This window comes from Anabrus simplex, chromosome 3 (genome assembly GCF_040414725.1).
Source record: "Anabrus simplex isolate iqAnaSimp1 chromosome 3, ASM4041472v1, whole genome shotgun sequence".
Classification (NCBI taxonomy): Eukaryota; Metazoa; Arthropoda; class Insecta; order Orthoptera; family Tettigoniidae; genus Anabrus; species Anabrus simplex.
Genome location: NC_090267.1, coordinates 44,379,490 through 44,403,500, shown reverse-complemented (window position 1 = coordinate 44,403,500; position 24,011 = coordinate 44,379,490). Strand labels below are relative to the sequence as shown.

The 24,011-nt window shown below is 41.4% G+C and overlaps 1 protein-coding gene across 1 annotated transcript in view; it reads right to left on the bottom strand.

The window, feature by feature from the left end:
- LOC136866982 (nose resistant to fluoxetine protein 6) overlaps positions 1-24,011 on the bottom strand; it is a 158,023-nt gene that overhangs the window by 57,626 nt on the left and 76,386 nt on the right. Inside the window, exon 11 of the mRNA XM_067144076.2 lies at positions 8,605-8,747. Coding sequence (XP_067000177.2) covers positions 8,605-8,747 — 143 coding nt within the window. The remainder of the gene's footprint in view (positions 1-8,604; positions 8,748-24,011) is intronic.

Genomic DNA, 24,011 nt, shown 5'->3' with positions numbered 1-24,011 from the left:
GCCCGCGCTTGCCCATAACGTGACCGCCCGAGAAATTCTCGTTCAGCTACAGTTTTCAGTTTGCAATCGCCTGACATTTTCTCGGGTATTGTAATATATTTGGAAAAATGTTTTACAGCATTCTCAACACATGGCAGGAGAGTTTTCAGTTACTTTCATGAATTCTTTGACCTAAAATGTGCCTTATCTCCTCTCGCCTACATACAGTATCTGACAACATATAAATCTCATTTTTTGTCCCGTATTGGCATCAACTCAACTAAGGTTAGGTTGAATGGAGAAACCCACCTTCCAAAATGCTAAATAGTCTCTCTGCCAATGAATATTGAATTTTCACGACCGCATTGTAATCGAAACAGACTTTCAATTAGGTCCTGTTACGTACATGTAGTACGTGTTGAAGAGATGTTAAGTACAGAATAAAAATGGCCAGTTGGACACCAGTGGGATCCGAACCCACAACCTCCCGATTTCGCGTCGGTTGCTCTACCAATTGAACTATGTGAACTATGGTGGCCTAGGCCATCTTTCTTCTGTTTGAAAGGATTTGAGCTACAGGTCTGGCACTGCTGCTAGCGCACTGTAGAGTGCGTTTAAGTCGCCCGTTGTGGGGCATGTCTCTCTGCCGGTAACGAAGTCACAGGTGCGCAGAGATGGGCCTACTTACTGTAAATGCACACCTATGAGTTGGAACACACTCCTCACCAGTTAACTGCAAACAGCTGTACAGTTTCTGTTAGCGCGAAAAATAAGCCAATAAGAAAAATAAAGCTATCGTTGACTATCGATAACAGGCAACTGGCTATCGATATGTGACGGTAGTGGTCGGTATCAATAACTATCAATAGCATTATCGATAGTTTTCCGCTTCTAGTATGGATTAATAAGCTACAGGATTGCGAGCGACTGCAAGAAAATCATGACAAAATTGTGATATGGATATCAGACATTGATGATCGCAAACAAGGTGAAAAAGCCTACGGCAATGGAGTAACAGTAACACAAGTGGATCACTGTAAGTACCTATGTGATATAAGAAGGGATCTTCATTGGGGTAAACACTTAAATGGGATTGTAAATACATGTTACAGATCTCTTCTTATGGTTATGAGGGTACTCAAGGGTTGGTAGTGAGGATGTATAGGAGAAGGCGTATAAGTCATTGCTGATATCTGAATTAAAGTATACTTCTAGTGTATGGGACACAAGCAGGGTTACTTGATTCGAGAATTGGTTAAGTTCCAAAGAAAGCAGCTTGACTCCCCTGTGGGTGGGGGTGGTAGAATAACACTCACGGTACCCCCTGCCTATCGTAAGAGACGACTAAAAGGGACTCCATGGGCTTTGAACTTGGGAGCGTGGGTTGGCGACGACGGGGCCCTCAGCTGTGTCCTGGCATTGCTTCCACTTACTTTATCAGGCTCCTCACTTTAATCTATTATATCCGGCATCCCTTGGTCAACTCTTGTTCTTTTCCTACCCCGACGATATTAGAGCACTCCGAGGCCTAGGGAGTCTTTGATTTTCACGCCCTTCGCAGCCCTTGTCTTCCTTTGGCCGATATAAGTGTTAATAGATGATGGTTGCCCATTTGTATAATCACCACCACCAAAGCGGCTAGATTTATTCTGGGTGATTTCCAACAAACTTGTAATGTTACGAAAACTTTGGGCTGGGAAGACTTGGGACAAAGGAGACGAGCTGTTCGACTATGGTAATATTGAAAGGTGTGTTCTGACTGTTCTTAGGGGAAGGTCCGTTGACTGCCTGCCTGGGTGAGGAAGAGGGAGTAGGGGGTTTGGTTACCAGAGAAACGTAGGCGAACCTACTGCGGTTGCCATGGATATAAGCCTGCTGTCTGGCTCCCACGAACAGAAAGGTCTGAACGAATGAACAAGTGAACCGAAAGCGAGGTGAAGGAGAAAGGAATGCAGGAATGTGTCATCAACGTACAATGCTCCTCCCTCCAGCCTTATCAGTCAAAACGCTTCTTGTAATATTACGGGTATACAGAAAGTAGTATGTTCCGATCTGTCAGTGGAGAGATGGCGTCGAATGTCATTAGTAGACGAATAAACTTGAGTGGAGTTTCTAAAAGTAGGGAAGATCATAATATGAAGATAAAGTTAAAATTCAAGAGTCCAGATGGTGAAAATTTTAGTTTATAGTGCGCCCTCTGAGTAGGGATACTGTTTGTTCTGTGAAGGATCATTCTGTCCGTAACCTAGGGTCCACTCTACAATTTTGAAATCTCAGGTTATCAGGCGATATTTTGATCGTCGAATCAGCATGCGCAGGTGTCGCCGGTTTCCAACTCACATTTCGACGCAGTATTTTAAAGACTAACGGCAGCATGAATTCTATATAAATTATATTTATACTTATATTTCTATGATTTATTCTGGGTGATTTCCAACAAACTTGTGGGCAGTAAGTATACAGTAAGTATTATGTTCAAAGCTGTCAGTGGAGAGATGGCGTCGAATGACATTACTAGACGAATAAACTTTACGGATTATTCCTCAAAATTTTTAAATACTGAAATCAACGATGTTACTATAAATCTCGCCTACGGTGCAGCTATGTCGCGTCGATATACTCAGGTATGCGGGAAATGCTGGAAATTCAAGGTATTGAAGCAGTGCGATAGGTATCTCATAATTTTATGAACGATATTATAATACATCATAAACTTCAAGAGGCCTAATGTTCTACGCAAAGTTCACGGGATGCTATAGACAAATTTCGTGCTCTAGGCAACTACAAATTGGATCGCCTAATTGATTATCACACCAAGCGAGCAAATTCTATAAAAAAAATTGCAGTTTTTGGCATCGGTACCCCCGTTGTGTTGTGATACCAGGTCAAATCTACGTCGCTCGGGTGAGGAGTCCACACGTATTCGTAAAATTTTAGTACGGGTTAAAAAGACACTAAAAACATGAAGGCAAATTAACTTCAACGGACAAATCATTCCACAAGAACAGGGGTTTCCAGTTTGTAAGAACTCGAGGGCCATGTTGGTAACCTTAGCCATGTTCGCGGGCCGCACTTGAATAGGCCAATTTTCGTAAAATTCTACAAATAGTACAGAAGCTCCATTATGAAATAATATGCATAGTTCAATTGAAATGAGGGTTTGATAATTTTAATTGCTTAAACCATTATTTTAAAGAAAGAGTGAAATTTCGAGCCGGGCTGAGTGGCTCAGACGGTTAAGGCGCTGGCCTTCTGGCCCCAACTTGGCAGGTTCGATTCTGGCTCAGTCCGATGGTATTTGAAGGTGCTCAAATAAGTCAGCCTCGTGTCGGTAGATTTACTGGGACGTAAAATAACTCTTGCATGAGTGAATTCCGGTACCTCGTCGTCTTTCAAAATCCGTAAAAATAGTCAGTGAAACACAAAAATAATAACATTATTACTTGAAATTGATTTTGATTTTAAATGTTTTAAAATCAAAAATAATCTTTTGAGAACAAGTGAATACTTGAAAAGAGGAACTTGTATTAAAGGATAATTAGTTCTGACTTGGGCCTATAAGATGTATAAAAATTAATACGTTTTTGAACGAGTTAATAAAACTTTTTGTGACTTTCCTTCACATAATTTTTTACAGTGCTCTCGTGGGCCGCGAAAATGGCTTCGCGGGCCACATGTGGCCCACGGGCCAACATTTGGAAACCCCTGCTCAAGAAGGTAAGTTCCCTTGTTACAGTTGAGCTCAGATTAGCCGGTGATATCTTCGCACGGGTGCAATAGGAAGAGGAGTTAAGCATGGGAGATGTTTGATAAATTTTCAACTTCTTTGATATCATTTTAGGTAAACAAACAATACAGAATCTGCTACCTGGGTGACAGCACTAAGTGCAGATTAGTGGTGACTGATTGGTATTACGATATCAGATGTGAAGATTCCACAGTCTGTTAAATTGCTATGAATTTATTTTTCCCGAATAGGACTATTTTGTTGTTTTATGAACCGTATATACAGCTTCCCGACATTGAAAATGCCTTACAGTATTCATTCCTCAAGATGACCGATGTGCCTCTACCCGATCCTCGGCCATCAGTCACTGTGTTCAATCGTTCACAACTGATCTGCATTTACAGCCGTCGCCCAGTTGGCAGATTACTTCTCTGTTGTTTTCTTAGCATTTCCTTTAATGATTGCAAAGAAATTGGCAATTTATTTAACATCTCCTTTGGTAAATTATTTCAATCCCTACTCCTATTCCTATAAACGAATATTTGCCCAATTTGTCCCCTTGAGTTCCAGCTTTATCTTCATAATTTGATCTTTCCTACTTGTAAAAATATCACTCAGATTTATTCGTCTACTGATGTCATTCCACGCCATCTCTCCACTGACAGCTCGGAACATACCACTTAGTCGACATCTCGTCTTCTTTCTCCCAAGTATTTCCCGTCCAAACTTTGCAACATTTTCGTAACGTTATTGTCTTGTTGGAAATCACCGAGAACAGATCGAGCTGCTTTTCTTTGGATTTTTTCCAGTTCTTGAATCAAGTAATCCTGGTGAGGGTCCAATTTACTGGAACCATACTCTACTTAGGGTCTTACCAGAGACTTATATGCCCTCTCCTTTACATCGTTACTACAACCCTTAAATACCCTCATTACCGTGTGCAGAGATCTGTATCATTTATTTACTATCACATTTTTTATGTGGTTACCCCAATGAAGAGCTTTCCTTATATTAACACCTAGGTACTTACAATGATTCCCAAAAAAGAACTTCCATCCCATCAACTGAGAGGGCTTCTCCTATTTGTGAAACTCAGAACCTGACTCTTAACCCAGTTTATCATCATACCATTGCCTACTGTCTATCTCACTACATTATCGAGGTCATTTTGGAGTTGCTCACAATCTTGTAAATTATTTATTACTCTATGCACAGTAGCATCATTCGTGAAAAGTTTGAGCTCTTATTCCAGTTCTTTACTCATATCATTTATATATTTAATAAAACATAAAGCTTTAATGATACTGCCTTGAGGTATTCCCCTCTTACTGATTACAGGATCAGATAGCAATCAAGTCCTAATGGACAAGCAAGCCTAGTCGCTAAAACCATAGGTTTCTGTCTTTATCTATTCTTCCAAGCTCCGAGTAAGTTCTCAGCTCATCCTGTAGAGTAAATTCTTCTCGTACCACAGATATTTTGCAGAGGAAGTCGCTGTGCCCTTACGACCTGACCAATGAACTTTATCTTCCTTCTCTCAATTTCACTGAAGAGGCTCCTTCTTTTCGTTACTTCTCGCAGTACTTCCTTGCTGCTTTTCGTTTCTGTCCAGCTGAAGGGGACCAAGTACTCCCTATATGAGCAATGCTAAATTTGCTAAACTTAGAGGTGCTCATCTTCCACACTACTGCAGATAGAGCAGTGAAATTTGGTATGGTTATACCATGAGCCTTTACATCCGTGTTAAACGCATTTTAACAAAATAAATAAATAAATAAATAAATAAATAAATAAATAAATAAATAAATAAATAAATAAATAAATAAATAAATAAATAAATAAATAAATAAATAAATAAATAAATAAATAAAGGTAGACTAAACTACCCTCTGCTAACCCTAATTAAGGTCACGATCGCTTCCTTCCCACTCTTACGCCTTTCCTATCCCATCGTCGCCACAAGACCTATCTGTGTCTGTGCGACGCAAACTGTAAAGAAAAGTAGAATGTAGTAGTCACGTGAAAATGAAGAGCTTAGCAAGGATAGGAGGACATGGACTGCTGCATCAAACTATTCTATGGGATGATGACACCAATAACAGTATTACTGCATTTTTGGTATTTTATTTATTTACTTCTTTCTTTCTTTCTTCCTTTCCTAAACCGTTCACACTCAAAGGTTGGACTCAGCGAGGGATTCCACCTATACCGCCTCGAGGGCAGTGTCCTGGAGCGTGAGACTTTGGGTCGGGGGATACAACTGGGAAGGAGGACAATTACCTCGCCCAGGCAGCCTCTCCTACTATGCTGAGCAGGGGCCTTGTTTGGAGGGGGTAAGATTGGAAGGGATAGACAAGGAAGAGCCGGGCTGAGTGGCTCAGACGGTTGAGGCGCTGGCCTTCTGACCCCAACTTGGCAGGTTCGATCCTGGCTCAGCCCTGTGGTATTTGAAGGTGCTCAACTACGTCAGCCTCATGTCAGTAGATTTACTAGCACATAACATAATTCCCGCGGGACTAAATCCCGGCACCTCGGCGACTCCGAAAACCGTGAAAATAGTCAGTGGGACGTAAAGCAAATAACATTATTAGACCGCGAAGATGGAAGGTAGCGGCCGCGGCATTAAGACAGATATCACTCCGGCATTTCCCTGGAAGAGGAGTGGGAAACCACGGAAAACCACTTAGAAGATGGCTGAGGTGGGAATCGAACCCCACCCATACACAGTTGACCTGCCGAGCATAGGTTGACCCTGTTCCAGCCCTCATACCACTTTTCAAATTTTCGTGGCAGATTCAGGAATCGAACCCGAGACCCCGGATTTGGCAGCTAATCATCTTAACCATTACACTACAGGGGTGGACTCATTTATTTAATATGTTTTCAACTGATTAGGGACTTTCAGGATGAATGTAGGGACATTTTGAGTTGTCTGTAGAAACATACAATAGTAAAAATTAGTCAACATTACTGTTTTAGAGCAAGTAAGTGAACCCCACTGCCATGAATCACGTAACTTCCAGCGATGTTGCATACTTTGGTCGTTCTTGCATCATGTCTTTTGTTTGCTCAATAATTCTTTTCAAGACTTAAAGACATTTAAATGCCGAGAGGATATAGAAGCAAGTCCAGCTCCTCGGCTGAAAATGTTAGCGTATTGGGAGTCGGTTTCCGATCGGTTCAGTGATTTTTACTGCTTACGGTTAATTAACCTGGGTCTGGGAACTGGATGTTTGTCTTGGTTTTAATGTAATTTTGTTCATATTGTTACGTCCAGTCCTGTGGTAGCCCCGTTCGGTGATTCCCAGCCGGGACTAGTGAATCAGCCGACCTGGAGCTCCCAGCCGACCTGAGGGGCATGGGTGGTATTAATGTGTATTGTTCTCGTCGGATGACTAACCTGTGAGTCTCTTGGAGATTCGACGGGAGTGTTCCGTCTCTAGCCACCTCGCGAATATTCTGGTTTCCGTCACCCGAGCTATAAAAAGGAAGGCTAGCCGCGGACAGTCAGTCACTGTTGGGCTCCGTGGTGGAGTCAGTGTTGGTTCTGGACTCGGAGTCAGCTCCGTGGTGGAGCTATAGTCAGTGTGAGCTCGAGCCAGTGTGAGACTCAGTGTGTTGGGTTTTGGTGGCTGGGCTGAGGGCGAAAGAGGTGATGGATGTCGCTAGTGTCCCAGCGAGGTGTGAACCAGTAGCTGTGGTTGTTGGTATCGGAGTGTCCACAGAGTGGCTGAACCGAAGACTGTACTACCTGGGAGTACCGTACTGTGTGTTTGTGTATTTCTGTGGAGTGAGGATCGCCGTGAATCTGTGAGAGAAGTGAGTGTGAGGGTAAATGGACCTCTGTTAATATCCGCTGTTGTGAGTATCATGCTGATGTGAATACTGTTGAGCTTACAATTGATAAGCTTTAACAGCTTCATTTCAAGTAATACTAATCCCGTATTGACTATAATCAATCAATGAATATTCAAGATGAACTTAAATGCGGTCCGCCTATTCAATACAATATATAATTTATTATATCTAGGACATATTTCGTCCCCTAAGGGACATCATCAGCTAATAATAAATTAACATTAATATATCAGAAATAATTATTAAAATTGGAAAGACACATTAAAAGAAACTGGTAAAGGCTTAGGAATAATCAGAATAAGAAGAGAGGATAGTGAAGCAAATTATTGTAACTGTGCGAATTATAATATTTAAGTTTATCTTGAATATTCATTGATTGTACTGTTGAGCTGTTGCTGTTTGGTTATTAACTGCATGTTACTGGTGATTTACTGGACTGTCTCTGGAGTGGAACCAACTAATAGTCATCATTTCCTGTGTATCCCGTAGCCCCGTGGTAAAATCCAGCGGTCTACACATAGCTGCTGTATGAGGTGACTGGAAGTGGGGAAGTGAATGTAAGGATTAGTCGTCCTCAGGTATAGCAACGGGCCGGACCACTTGCTGTTCCACAAGGAAGAGAAACTTGTATATAGACAGCAGTTAGCAAGTGTGACCATTCATGGTTGATTAGAACTGTATATATATGTGTGTGCGTGTGTCTGTGTGTGTGCATTTACTGAGTCATCCTGAAATGAATCAAGGGTAACAGAAAAAGACGGAGTTTTAATTGCAACAATATACTGTACACACAATAGACCATAGTACCACCCACCACAGGAAAAACGCACCACTTAATATTGAGGATTTCCCCACTCTCGAAGTTGGTGTCAGGAAGGACACAAAACTGAGCAAATATAAATCACGTGCCGACGCCAAAAAACTGGTAAAAGCTTAGGAATAATCAGAATAAGAGGAGAGGATAGTCAAGCAAATCATTTTAACTGTGCGAATATAGTCATTTTTCCTTTTGTATGAATAACTGAAAATATTATACTCACCGCATACATGTCTTCTAAGTAGAACAGAGTTCGAGAAGATCCTTGTTGAATCAATTGAACCGTGACATGAACTAAGTAAATTGAATAGCTTATTCTGCTTAGCACCTGGAACCATTCCCAGGAGAGAAAAGTATTGGGGAAACCTGCAATTTGAGAATAACTTTTTAATAAAAACTTGAACTTTAAATGCAATAACATATTAAGTTATCACTAATAAATCTATGAAATAATTAATTACTCGATATATTACAGTGTTTTTTGTTGTGTAGGGACAGCAAAGGGACGGGAATAATTTAAAACCCCTGGTTAAAGGCCAGGAAAAATGGAAATTAATTAACTAGTGGACCCGCATAGTAACAAGACATAGTAAAGGTGGACGGTACCCGTTCTTTGCGATTGTGAATACCAATTATCAATACGGACATGAAACTGTAGTGGACCCGCATCATTCCTTATACAGAAGTAAGTAGTCTTGGTAAGCCTGTCGCAGTCGTATTGTATTGCCTGCACTTTTCTATAGAACTAAGAACCTTTAACACTGGTACACAATAACTGATTCGTTCATAATTTAGTTTATGGCACTTCTCTCCATATAACATTATTTTTGTTGTCCGGCTCCATGGTTAAATGGTTAGCGTGCTGGCCTTTGGTCACACGGGCCCGGATTCGATTCCGAGCAGGGTCAAGAATTGGTTAATTCCTCTGGCACGGGGACTGGGTTTATATGTTGCCTTCATCATCATTTCATCCTCTTCACGACGCACAGGTCGTCTAAGAACGGAAGACCTGCACCCGGCAAGCCGAACTTGTCCTCGGACACACTCGGCACTACATGCAATACGCCATTTCATTTATTTCTCTGTGCTTCGATCGTATCTGGATTTTAACATTTTCAAACGATCTTGCCCGAGATAGTGCAACATACAATTAGCCGTGACTGGATAGTGGTTCGGGTCAGTAGACCCCCACTTTTTCAAACGTTTGTCCCTGCGCTTTATTAACGGTCATACAGAAGGCTAGTCGACTTGATACCTTCCGGTCTCTTAGCAGCATGTAAGTCATTAGAAACGCTGTGCCATCTGTTGGATACATTTGCAAGCTGGGAAAGGTTAGAGAATCAAAGAGTATCTAGCAGGGTGCAGTATTCTTTCGTGATCAGACGCTTGACAGGTTGTAATCAAACATGTCTGCATGCAATGGCATTACTAAGGATGAAAATCACATCTATCAGAGTATTAATGAAAGTGTCAGTCGCTTAGCAACCTGCCAAGTACAGAATGTATTGCGGGGTAGGGCAAGCCTTCGCCTGCAATTATTGGAGTGATCATTTAACGATTTGATTTTATGATTACTCAAAGTTGGCTGAACTTACAGACCTATCAATGCCTCATGATTCACCGGCAGGTAATTCCGGACATAATAAAAGAAAATGGAAGGAAATCGGTCCCGTAGAACGGACGGACGGATTTGTCCAAGCTGCTTTTAGTGAACTATTTTTATAAATAGATAAATAAAAGGAAAACCTGACATCAGTAGGAGATAGAAAGACACACGAGTTGTCTTGAAACATCGGGGAAGGCATAAAGCATGCGTGGTATAGGTGATCGAAAACATTGGCCGATTGAAATGGATACTCATAATCACGAGATGCATGAAAAGAATATCGACGCCGTGAAGGTAAAAGTCTGTGTAGATTAGAAATCCAAATGATCATTCTAATAAAACTCTGCTAAATTTTGCATTGGAATATTGATATATTGTTCATTACACAACGAATTGTTGTAAGGATTGTAGAGGGTTCAATATGAAAATAAAATGTTTATAGCATAGAGTTTATTCAAAAATGCTTTTAACTGATTCTTCTACTATTTCGTTATTAAATTTTGATGTAAAATGACCAACGGTTATGCTCCCTTCACCCCCGGAAGGAATTCACTAGTAAAGGAAAACATCTAGTAACAATTTTAAAAGTGATGTAAAACGATCAGGGACAGCCACGAAAGTGGGTATGATTTATTTGAACCGGAATCGAATCACAGTCCTATCAGGAGGGAGGCCAAAGGATTTCCTTAGTTCAATTTAGCATCGTCACGCTATAACATCCAGCAATCCGACCTCCCTTACCTAGAAATGTTCAATATTGGAAAAGTGATATCAGTAAATCATTTCATGTGGCTATTTATAGCCTAGTGCAGCCCTGGTAAGGCATACACTCCGATGAAGTTGGGCGGCATTTGCCATGTTTAAGTAACATGCCTCTTATTGAGGTGGAGAATATTTTTATAGATTACGTGGTGTGTGAGTCGCAAGGATGCTGGGGACAGCACAAACACTCATCCCCCGGGCCAGCGGAATTAACCAATGAAGATTAAAATCCCCGACCCGGACGGTAATCAAAGCCGGGACCCTCTGAACTGAAGACCAGTACGCTGACCATTCAGACATCGAGTCGGACAGTGATATCAGTAAATCATAATAATAGTAATATAATTTCTTAGATTACATAAATATTGTGACATTTTCTTCATATCGATTTGATATAATAATCTTTGCTTCATGGAGAACATAATTTACAACTATAATATTCTTTGAAATATAATGGAACGACGATACGTCAATATAATTATTTATTAAAATGAAACGATTGATTATAAAACTTGAGGAAATGAAACAATACTTGTTAATTCACGTCTTGATTTATGATATAATCGCCACATGGATAAAAGAAACGGAGTATGGAAACTCGGTATTCAAAGTATGACACGACTAAAGCTGTACAGACGCAGCAAGCTTATACTGCCCATTGTTGACACAACACACACTTGTCCTGGATGTGGAAAGGAACGCTAAGCTTTGATACATTTTATATATTTATCGCCGTGTTTCACACTGAGGCATCTTCGCCGTTGTATACGACATACGTGACCGGTAACTGTCGTACGGTCGGATTTATGGAATTTAGCATTTAAATTGAACTAGCAAATGTACCCGTTCTTCGCTACGATATTCTATATTGTATAGGGATATCTAAGTAAATTACTGTACATGCAGTGATTAAGATCTTTTTTTAATTCCATGTCTCACAGCGTTATCCGAGAAACAGCATAGGGAGGTCAACATACGTTGCTTCTAATGTAAAGAGCGAGTTGCGGAGTTGTGACGATAACGGCAGGTCCACTAACCTACTGCCATTCCCAATCGATTTGGGAATATTCATTATAATGATGGGCCCCATTGCTTGCTGCGTGGTCACAATATATTTGGGAAATTTTTATTATAATTACAGGCACCGTCCCTCCAGCCAGTCAAAATTGAGTTGTGCTGTTATCAATATAATGACAGGCCCCTTTTCCTAATGCCAGTCAGCTTACTGCCAGTCACACCGAGTTGGTGAGTTTCCATTATGATAGCAGGCCGCTATGCCTAACGTCAAGCATATTTTAGATGGGCAAATTTTGTTAATAATGGCGAGCATCAGAGCCTAATACCAAACACAATCGGTTATGGGAACTTTAAAAAATTGTATGTTCCCTAGCCTTCTTCCAGTCAAATCGAGAAGGGAAATATTCATTATAATGGTACACAGGAGTTGGAGATAGACCCCATTCATACTGCCAGTTTAAGTCGATGTGGGGAGTACTGATTACAATAGCAGGTGCCCTCCTGCTGAGAGTCATTATCGATTTGTAAAGTATTAATTACAAAGGCACGCAAACTCCTTATGGATCGCTACAAATCGATTTCAATGAATAAATAGAGATCGACATACGAAAGTAAGTGCATTTTTACCTTTATTTGAAGATTAACTGCCCTAAAAGGTACACCATATTGACAAAAGGATTGTAGGCCTACGATAAGACGCCGCATGTAACGGTCTAAATGGCTGGTCATATGATATGGTCTCGTATATCGTCTATTTATGGGTAAGATTGAGTTAGAATGTTGAATAGGGTGAAAGTTTGGTAAAGTTTTCTCACATTGAATTACTCTTCGGACACATATGTGACAACTACAAACATAGAATTTGGTACACATATAGCTACTGCGTGGGCCAAGGTTCATGTAGAAGTTGATGATCCTATCTTTCGGATAAGTGAATCAAACTATCAATTATACGTGTAAAAAGTGCAAAAAATACCTACAATCCAGAAATACAGTCAAATTTAACGTATAAGAGATAGAAATACGACAAAAGGTCATAGGACCAAAGTTGTAGATCACTCTAAATTGAACGGAGAATGCGCCATCCGTTTCGTGATACGACTTACCGTTTAGCCACCAAATACCTCAAAAGGAAGGTCTGCACCGTCTTTAAAATTGCCTCCATATTTCGATATGTTCAGCGGTCAAAAAATAAATATTTTTAACATCTCGTAATATTTCCGTCGATTACAGGGTAAAAGCTATAATTTTGCTCAATTTCAATTTTCTAGCTCGTCTGGCAGATTTTGCCGCCATCTGGATATAGGGGAGGGGATTAAAAATTAGGACTTTCAGGAGACTTTTAAGCCCATAAAACCTATAGGTTATCGTTTCGGATACATATATCCGACTGCGTTCTTATGCTGAGCCCCAAATTTGAGATTCCCAGCTAGGCCCCTCAGGGTATTTTGAAAATTTTCTATTTTTCTTGGGTTCCTGAAGTCACCAGCTTCTCTGGTACCAAGTTTTAAGTTTCTAGGATGCCTGGAAGTGCCTCATTAATTCACGTCTACTTTAATTTTTATACCTTAACTTATATATACACAGTACAGTATACTACGTATATAGATAGTTCCAAACAGACTTCCATTTTTTAATATGGGTTACATTTAACCCCGTTCCCTATGGGTTCTAGGGGCATCCTTCCCCCACAGTATATTTTCCAGATAGTAGGTAATATTTGTAAGCCTCCCACCCCAAAGCGGGCCGAACTTGTACTTTAAAAATATCCTGAATGCCACTATTCATCTCAGCAACCGCGAAAAGTTAGGATTCGACACAATTTTCGATTATTTTCATATATAAGTAACAAATCGCCCCCCCCCACACACACACAAGAAAGGGGGCTGAAGTTGGACTTAAAAGAATTCCGGAATGCCACTATTCATCTCAGCGATCGCGAAATCTATAGATTAGTCGCTATTTTGGATTATTTTTATATATCACTCCCCCTCGGACCCCCACTCCAAAGTGGGCTGAAGTTGGACTTAAAATGTTTTCGGAGTGTTACTGTTCATCTCAAAGACAAAGACACCTCCGTTCAGGCCATGAAGGCCCTTGGAGGAGTGGAAGGTAAAGGCTTCCACCATTGTTAACCGCGGCACGTGATGGGGTAGAGTGATTAGCTCTACGCCCGACCGCCTTTGCCCCAGGAATTAACCTGGTACTCATTTTTGGCCATATGCACCTCCGGAAGTGGAAATCTCTTTTCTTAAACTTTACAACTTCCTGACGGGGATTCGAACCCACGTCCTTCCGGGCGAACCGAGCACGCCTTTACCGCCTCGGCCAGGCAGCCCCTACTGTTCATCTCAGCGACCTCAAAATCAATGGATTCGACGCTTTCATCGATTATTTTTATATATCACTGCCCCCTCGCCCCCCTTCACGAAGGGGGCTGACTTGGACTTTTAAAAAATCCGGCGTGTCACTATTCATGTCAGCGAACCCGAAAACTATGTATTCGACGTTACTTTCTATTAATTTTATATATAAACCCCCCTGACCCCCCACCCCTAAGGGTGGCAGGGATGGCTTACCCCCACAGTGCTCGTCTCCATATGGTAAGTTATGAGTGTACCAAATTTCTTTGATTTTTCTCCAGTGGTTTAGGAGGAGATGTGTCATTTACATACATGTGTACAAACATACAAACATTCATTTCACCTTAATAATGACGCTGATTTGATTACAACTAAATGATGTACATATTTGTTACTATCATAATATGTTTAATATGACTGCTGTAGGATGAATGATATTGGTTGTGCATACGAATAATTAATGGAACATTTAGGCCCCAATTTCCCCACTGAATATGTGTCACCTGTATTTGTTACCCAACTGTGGGGCAGTGACACTGCATAAATTAAAAGGTTGTCACAATATGTTGACAATTATTTCTTTACACACTTTCGTATCCTTTTATTCACGAAGAACATGCAAGTCCTCCTCTGTGGTATAGTGTTGAGCGTGATTAGCTGCCACCCATGGAGGCTCGGATTCGTTTCCCGGTTCTGCTACGAGATTCGAAAAGTGTTACGAGGGCTGGAACGTGGTTCACTCAGCATCAGGAGGTCAAATCAGTAGAATGGGGGTTCGATTCCCACCTCAGCCATCGTCGAAGTGGTTTCTCGTGGTTTAGTGCTTCCCCTTCAGGCAAACACGGGGTGGTACATAACTTAAGGCCCCGGTCACTTGTCTATCCCTTCCGATCCCCCCCCCCGAAGGCACCCTATTCAGCATAGCAGGAGAGGTCGCCTGAGCGAGACACTGACCTTGAGGCCGTAGACGTGGGATCCCTCGCTGAGTCCGAGGGAAAAACCAACACTGGACAGTAAATGAATTAAGAAAGGAAAGAAGACGCAATACACTGTACAAATGGTCTAGTAGGAATTGGTTTATTTTAATGAAAAAGTCAATTATTAAGTTAATAATGCTGTATGGCCTTCGTAGAGGTGCAGGCTTTTTTTGAGTTGACGGCTGTTAGACAGCCTGAATATCAATGAGAATGGGCCGCTACATAACATGATTTCTAATGCTTGAAGACGACACAGCAGAGATTTTAAGGTTAAAATCCCTGACCCCGTCGGAAATCAAACTCGGGGCACCTTGAACCAAAGTCCAGCGTGGTAACAGTTTAGGAATGGAGAGTGAGTAAGTAAATAAGTAAGAGAAAAAAACAGCCCTTCTGCACGTATATGTCCTAGTTAGTTAAGCGTTATTGAACCGCATAAGCGGCGTAAGTTTAGGGCCTGCATACAGACGGGTCCGGGTCTTTAAGGGGCCCCGCACAATGAAAATGATATTCCCTAGCCCAGGGATGGCGAACCTTTTCCAACTAGTGTGCCATTTTAAGCCTGGTTTACTTTTCTGAACTGTATACTGTGCCACTTCTTATTTTCCTTTGGAATGGCTACAACCACCCCACTCCTACCAACCCACCCCCGACTTCCATGCGTAATTCCAAATTTTGTTTTATAATATGTTATTACATATATTTTGCCAATACCGCAAAAATACATTTAAATATGTAATTTTTTAGAATAACTAATATTAATTGTGTTTAAATACAATAAGCGCCCATTGTAACACACTTCGTCATTGAGTATTATTGGGTATAGAAATCAAAAATACTGATATTGCCGAAGGACTTTAAGTGAAATGTCGTTCTCAACTTTAGTGTGAAACTTGTTGCTGAATCTTAGTAGCCATGCCATTTATGTTTGGTTCTTAATTTGTCTTCGGTAACACACAAGAAGCACTTAGGTCTGAACTAAGACGGTTTCTAACAGTTGACTTCACAACGTTCATTGCATAAAGTAGCTCTTCGCAGGCGTATGATGACTCAAACAAGGTAACTAACACTGTTGCAAGTTTCTCCATGGTCGAAAACATTTGTGGGAGGTTGTTCCACTGTTCAAGTATTAAGTCATCTGGCTTCTGGAAATAATATTCACCATCAATAACACGGTTGATTTTCACCAATTCTTCACCAAGTTGCAGGAATTTAACAGATGTACTCCTTTCCTGAATTCAGTCAACTCCATTTCTAAACTGTCAATACAAAGGGCACTAGGAAAGTTTTGCCATACGCAAAAACGGTTGGCTGGACACCCCTGTTATGGTGAGGGGTGAAAACTGGCTTAGAAGACAGCAAGGTGTGACCTTCACACCAGTTGTTACCAAGCAGTGGGATTGGAAGGAAGTTAAGGTGTCAGTGTGGTCTAAAGGTGAATATCGCGCAATTATCCGCTACAATTTTGCTCGTGGATTAACTGTTGACCAGTGCCTGGAGGAAATAACTCCTGTGCTGGGCAAAGACTGTCCACATCGGACAACAATTTTCCGCTGGTACAAAGAGTTCCAGAGGGGAAATCTTGGGGCTGAAGATGATCCTCGTTCTGGGCGACCGTCTGATTCAGTGACTGAGGAAAACATTGAAGCTGTGAGGAAAATGTTGCAGCAAGGGAGGCGGTTGACGTATCGGCAGGTAGAAAAGACCCTCCGCATCCCTGCACCAGCTATTCATTCAATTCTACATGACCACTCCATGTTATAGAAAGGTTTGTTCCCTTTGGCCATTCACTTTCAGAGGAACAAAAGGCACATCGTGTGAAATGGTGCCGAAAAATGCTAAAACAGTTTTAAAATGGGACTTCGCGTAACGTCAATGACATCGTTACAGTTGACGAAACTTGACTTTATTATTACGATGTCCCAACAAAATCCCAGAACGAGATGTGGCTGTTTGAAAATGAGGGTACTCCTGTGACTGTGCGAAAGTCAAGGTCAGTGGAGAAAAGGATGATCGCAGTATTCTTCACTAAACGGGGCATCCTGACTCGGGTTATGCTAGAAACACAAAGGACAGTTACTGCTAAGTGGTACAGTGAGACTTGTCTGCCTCAGGTCATCCAGGCTCTCTAGCAGCTCCGTCCAAGGTCACGGCTCAACACTTGGCTCCTGCATCTCGACAATGCTCCAACATATCGTGCTAATCTAACAATGGATTTTCTTGCCAGATCAGGTGTGACTGTGCTTGATCACCCTCCATTCAGTCATGACCTTGCCCCATGTGACTTCGCACTCTTCTCAAAAGCGAAGATGAAGCTGAAAGGGCGCGTTATGCATCCGAAGAGGAGTGTCTGGCAGTATGGGATAAAGAGTGTGAAGAGTAACCGAAGAAAAGTGGCAGAATTGGTTCAGTGACTGGTTTCGACGTATGAAGTGTATTGAGTGTGGTGCAATTATTTTGAAAAAGTCCAAAGCGTTCACTCACATTGCAAAATTTTCCTAGTGCCCTTTGTATCTAACCACTTAAAAAATTGACCTTGATAGCAATCATTTGTGCAAAATGGGGTTTTGAAATAAAGTGCGATCGTTTCTCTAAATCTCGAAGTTGGGGTAATCTCTTGGCAGATATTTATTTGTCTTACAAAATTCGAAACAATAAACACACGCTACGAATAATTACGCGATTTTGGCAACCAGACACAACCTAAACTTCGCTAATTGACTGATGTGGCTGAGTGAATGGTTCGTCGGACGCATGTGACACTTATCTCACTTGACTCCCGGACGTCATGATGTTGCCATAATGCACGTCCGAATGGAACTAGAAAAAGATTTTCGGCATTTATTTATTAAACCTAAAACACTATAACTATACCATGAATGGGATATGTATAGTCTGTAGTACAAGACGTACATAAAACGTTAATGTGTGCATGTGGTGTGCCATCAAAATCGTGTTCGCGTGTCACCTAGTGACACGCGTGGCATAGGTTCGCCATCCCTGCCCTAGCCTAATGTCACTCAGCATGGAAATGATCTGGGCGGTTTTGTAGAATCAGTCGAAATAGTTTGTATTTTACAATTTGTACGTAAAGAAATTGCCACTTGGTTGCACTTTGTTGAGTGTAAAACAACACAGCTGTAAAAAAAAATTGACCTTGCCGTCTCTCGCAACACCGTCAGAAAAGACCTGAACCAAATTATTTAAAAATGGCTACAACAATGAACATATCATACTTTAGTTAGGAAATAATACTTACTTGACGTGTAGTGCACATTTTGTACATCATTTAACTTCTGCCACATTCATTCGACAACAGTGTATAATGGCAATAAGAAGCTGGTGTAGTACCAATCAGTCAACTCAGTTTCGAACGAGCTCACTTTGCGTGAAATTAATAATAGTCTTGTCAGTTGCGCGGTCTGATACTTTTCAAACTTTATTTCAACAGTAATTTATTTAATTTTGTTCGTATATTTTTCTGTGTTTTAATCAAATAAATTATTATGACCGGGATGTCTGTATCGGTTACAGAATGTAGTTCTCTAGTTACTGAAAAATGAAACCAATTAAAGTACGAACATCTAAGTGGTACATGGTTGGTAGTTCAGCAGTTTAGCCTTTAAACCACACAGGCATTCAAACAAAACCTATTAAACATTATTTTTAGTAATATTACAATAACGAATAATACAGTCTAATGCAGTCTATACAGGCCTCTAATGTGATCACAGTCTATCGATAAGTAGGCCGACACTATTAGCCTATCACTTGCCCAGAGGGGGAGAATACATTTATCTGATAAGCACAGCTGAGCCATCTCTTGCTAGGAATTCACAAATACTTTTCCCCCCAGTTTCCTTTACGCCGGTTTTCTCAATTATCTTTGTATTCTTCCTTCCATAAAAGCTACCTCGATATTATTTATTACCGGGCGAGTTGGCCGTGCGGTTGGGGGCGCGCAGTTGCATCCGGGAAATAGTGGCTTCGAGCCCCACTACGGGCAGCCTTGAAGATGGTTTTCTGTGGTTTCCCATTTTCACACCAGGCAAATGCTGGGGCTGTACCTTATTTAAGGGTATGGCCGCTTCCTTCGCACTCGTAGACCTTTGTTTGCTCTCCTATCGTCGCCATAAAACCTACCTGTGTCGGTGCGCGTAATGCAAAATGTACAAAATATTTATTAATTAAATAAATAAATAAATAAATAAATAAATAAATAAATAAATAAATAAATAAATAAATAAATAAATAAATAAATAATTATCATCTGTCGGTTTCCAATCAAGTCTGAACGTGTCAAGTAGAAATTGAATTTCCTCATCCCCTTGCGGTCAGATTTTGTTAGCTCTACGTTGATAGACGTCCTGTACGTTTCATCCATTCTGATGGAATATTATCCTCGTCTTTAGTAACTGATATCAGTTAACGTGAGGGGGGGGGGGGCAGTCACCTCCACATTTTGTGGAGAAAAAATACATTTTTATTCCATTTTAACCGCATGAAACTGGGAATTATTTTAAAAAAAAGCAATTTGTACAAACTCTGTTGCCTCTTTAGCTGATCATTTCCTCTGATTTATTTCATTATTAAGAAAACTATTTCGCGTAAATGCATACAAAATGTGGTTCGTCGTGGCTAGCCGAATTGTACAGCGCCACAGCAAGTAGTGGAGACCCGCGGAGCAATGTTTAGCATGTTCTGCGTGGAAGGGTGTCAGGAGTATACTTTTGCTGTGGTCACCCGCTTTTCGTGCGCATTTGTCAGTCTCACTCAATCAATATCTGTTCAGTATCTGTTACTAAATGTGTAGTCAAATACTAAATTACTTTTTAATTGTATAATCGCGCCCCGCTTCTATTCAATTGTAATTCATGTGAAATTATTGTTCCCAGGGGCGGCTGTACTGCTGCAGCACATTGTCTATTTGAAAAAAATTACTTTAATAATATTATCTACAATAAAATACAGTACAATGAAAAAAAAAACGCCAGCCAAGGAATAACAAATCATTCACTCTCCTCACAACCACGTAACTAGTGCGCTCCACGCCGGGTGCTGGCTGTGCAGATCACAGCTCAGCGTGGCTCAGCGAGAATTTCTAAGCCTTTTGCCAGAAAGCAGGAACTCCGCCCTTTGCGCATGCGTGCCTAACTTCTTCGATAGGCTGTGCAAAGAACAGCCAAGACATCACTTCACAGCGAGTCTTCGTTCGACCACAGAGAGGCAGCATTTCGACGGAAATGAGAACGTGGCAGGTGACTCGGCGGTAGTGGATCGCTCAAAGCAAACGGGAAACTAAAGCCAACTTGCCTGTTCCACAGCCACATTTGTAAATCGATGAACTATGAAAAATGTACTTTTAATGTTGTCAAAATAAAGGATGTCCTTTAATTACAAAATGTCTAGTTTATATATTTCACGAAGTAAACTTGTGTCCTCATCTCGAGGTGCTGCACCCCCAATGGAGGTGAGCTGCATGTACCATTTTAACCACATACCATCCCTCCTGCCATTCTTAAATTTCTGGCAGTACCGGGAATAGAACCCGGGCCCCCGAGGATGGCAGCTAATAACACTAACCGTTACACTACGGAGGAGGACATACATTGCACTATAACAGCATAACATGTAATTTTGCATTACGATGTGCTGATTTTATTTCAATGATTTTTATATAACGTTGCGAAGTACTGTACTGTTTCTGCGCGCTCACACCAAGTGTTTCTGAGTTGGTGAATGTTTTGTCATTGCAGGTGTTATTGTGTGTTTAACTAGTTTTCTATGAGGAATGTGTATATGTCTTGGGGTTGTTTGCGTGTTTGTTCGGTATGAAAAACTCAGTGGAGAGCCTCTTGAAAACCACATACCGTATGTTTCTAAATATTTTTATTTTTGGACGGGGGATGGGTTACAGCACACAACTGATTTTCTGCACCAGCCGCCACTCATTGCTCCTCTAGTGAAAGTTTGATTGTATATTGTATTATTACCGTACGTAGTTGGTAGACTGTCTTCTTCTTCTTCTTCTTCTTTATCTGTTTACCCTCCAGGGTCGGTTTCCCCACGGAATCAGCGAGGGATCCGACCTCTACCACCTAAAAGGCAGTGTCCTGGAGCTTCAGACTCTGTGTCGGGGGATACAATTGGGGAGGATGGCCAGTACCTCGCCCAGGCGGCCTCACCTGCTATGCTGAACAGGGGCCTTGCGGGGGGATGGAAGATTGGAAAGGATAGACAAAGAAGAGGGAAGGAAGCGGCAGTGACCTTAGGTTAGGTACCATCCCGGCATTTGTCTGGAGGAGAAGTGGGAAACCACGCAAAATCACTTCCAAGACGGCTGAGGTGGGAATCGACCCACCTCTACTCAGTTGACCTCCGGAGGCTGAATGGACCCCGTTCCAGCCCTCGTACCACTTTTCAAATTTCGTGGCATTGCCGGTAATCGAACCCGGGCTTCCGGGGGTGGCAGCTAATCACACTAACCAGTACACCACAGAGGCGGACTGGTAGAGTGTCAACATTCGAAATTCACTCAGAGAGCATCAGAAACTTACCATTTCTTTGTAATTTATTTCAGTGTTGACGTCGAACCCCCACCCAACCACGCGATATCCCTTGGACCCGAGGACCTTCTGTTGCCTATAAATGTTTGTGCAGCCCCCCCCCCCCCTTCCAAATTCTCAATCACCGCTACTGACGGACGCAAAGGGAGATTAAGAAGTAAATCAGATTAGGCAAGGAAAGATGGATGACAATGAACTGTGAAGAAATAGAAGAACTAAATAAAGACCATGATAGTTTCAAGTTATAGAAGAAAGTAGAAGAGATAGCCGAGTGCAGCCCTTGTAAGGCAGACCCTCCGATGTGGGTGAGCGGCATCTGCCATTTGTAGGTAACTGCGTGTTATTGTGGTAGAGGATAGTATTATGTGTGCTGTGTGAGCTGCAGGAATGTTGGGGACAGCACAAACACCCAGCCCCCGGGCAATTGGAATTAACCAATTAAGGTTAATATCCCCGACCCGGCCGGGAATCGAACCCGGGACCCTCTGAACCGAAGGCCAGTACGCTGACTATTCAGCCAACTAGTCGGACACTCTCTTTGATGACACCAGCAAACCCATCCTAGATGAACAAGAAATCATACAGACCTGGACAGAATACATAAATGAATTGTTCAGTGATGACAGAGGTGAAATTGTGTACTTACACAATGCAAAAGTTCCAAAAATAACAAAAGAAGAAGTATTATATTCCCTCACAATATCACCTAATGGTAAAGCAGTAGGTCCAGACCAGATACCAGCTGAGGTTCTAAAACTAATAACTGAAGAGAATGTTGACCAAATTGCTAAACTTTTCAATACAATTTATGATACTGCAATAATCCCAGAGGACTGGTTGCAATCGACATTCATCGCAATGCCTAAAATGTCTCATCCAAAGAAATGCAGTGACTACCGTCTCATAAGTCTGATGAGTCATACGCTAAAAGCATTCTTACGTATAATACACGCATGCATTAGATCAAAGTGCGAAATAGACTTGGATGACAACCAAATGAGTTTCAGAAATGCCTTTGGCACACGAGAAGCCTTATTCAGCGTCAATATCCTGCTCCAAAAATGCCGCCAACTACACAAAGATGTATTTGCATGTTTCATTGACTATGAAAAAGCTTTTGATAGAGTGAAACATGAAAAACTGATAGAGATTCTCCAACGAAAACATTTCGATGGAAAAGAGATACGCATCATACAGAATCTCTACTGGGACCAACAAGCAACAGTCAAAATCAACCAAACCAAAACATCAGATGTGAAAATCAGAAGGGGGGTTCGCCAAGGTTGTATACTCTCGCCTTTTTAATATCTATTCTGACATCATTTTAAAGAAGCTTTGCATGATGTTGAACTGGGTGTGAAAGTAAATGGTGTTTTGATCGATAATATTAGATATGCAGATGACACTCTGATTCTGTGCAACACTATAGAAGGCCTTCAAGAACTCCTGAGCAGAATCCATGTCAAAGGTTTACAGTATGGTCTCAATATAAATGTAGCAAAAACTAAGTTAATGGTATTTAGCAGAAATAGTAATGCAAATGTCACCTTGTCATTAAATAACCGTAAAATAGAACATATCCACCAGTTCTAGTACCTCGGCAGCATAATAACAGACAGTATGGATCCAGATAAGGAAATCAGATGCAGAATTGAGAACGCTAGAGCTGCATTTCACAGGATGAGCTCTTTGTTCTGTAATAATCATTTGAATCTGAAGCTCAGACAGAGATTAATGAAGTGCTACATCTGGTCAGTACTGTTATATGGAGTAGAAACATGGACCTTAAAAGCCAGAAGTACCAAACGACTTGCCGCCTTTGAAATGTGGTTGCACAGAAGAATGCTTAGAATACCCTGGACAGATATGATAACAAACGATGAAGTCCTAAGGAGAGCTAGGACGAAGCAAGAACTAATAACAACTATAAAAGTTCGTAAAATAGCTTATCTAGGCCACATATTAAGAGTAAACAAATATGGCCTCATAAAACTCATTCTTCAGAGTAAAATAGAGGGCAAACGGCGAGTTGGAAGGCCAGAGATAACATGGTTACACAACATCAAGCAGTGGGCCGGTATTGAGACATCTGAGAGACTCTTCCGACTGGCAGAAGACAGAAAAACTTTTTCCAGAGTAATCGCCGACGTCTGGGCAACCGGATATGCCACTTGAAGAAGAAGAAACTACTGACTGGTATTATCACGAATATTAGTGCCTCAGTGATTATGGTTCATTAGTAGCCTACTACTATTACTGAAAGGTTTTCATTCCGTCCTGAAGGGGACGGCGGACCTCCAGGACGGTAACGCCGTCTCTCAGGCCACGGAGATGTTCGGTGA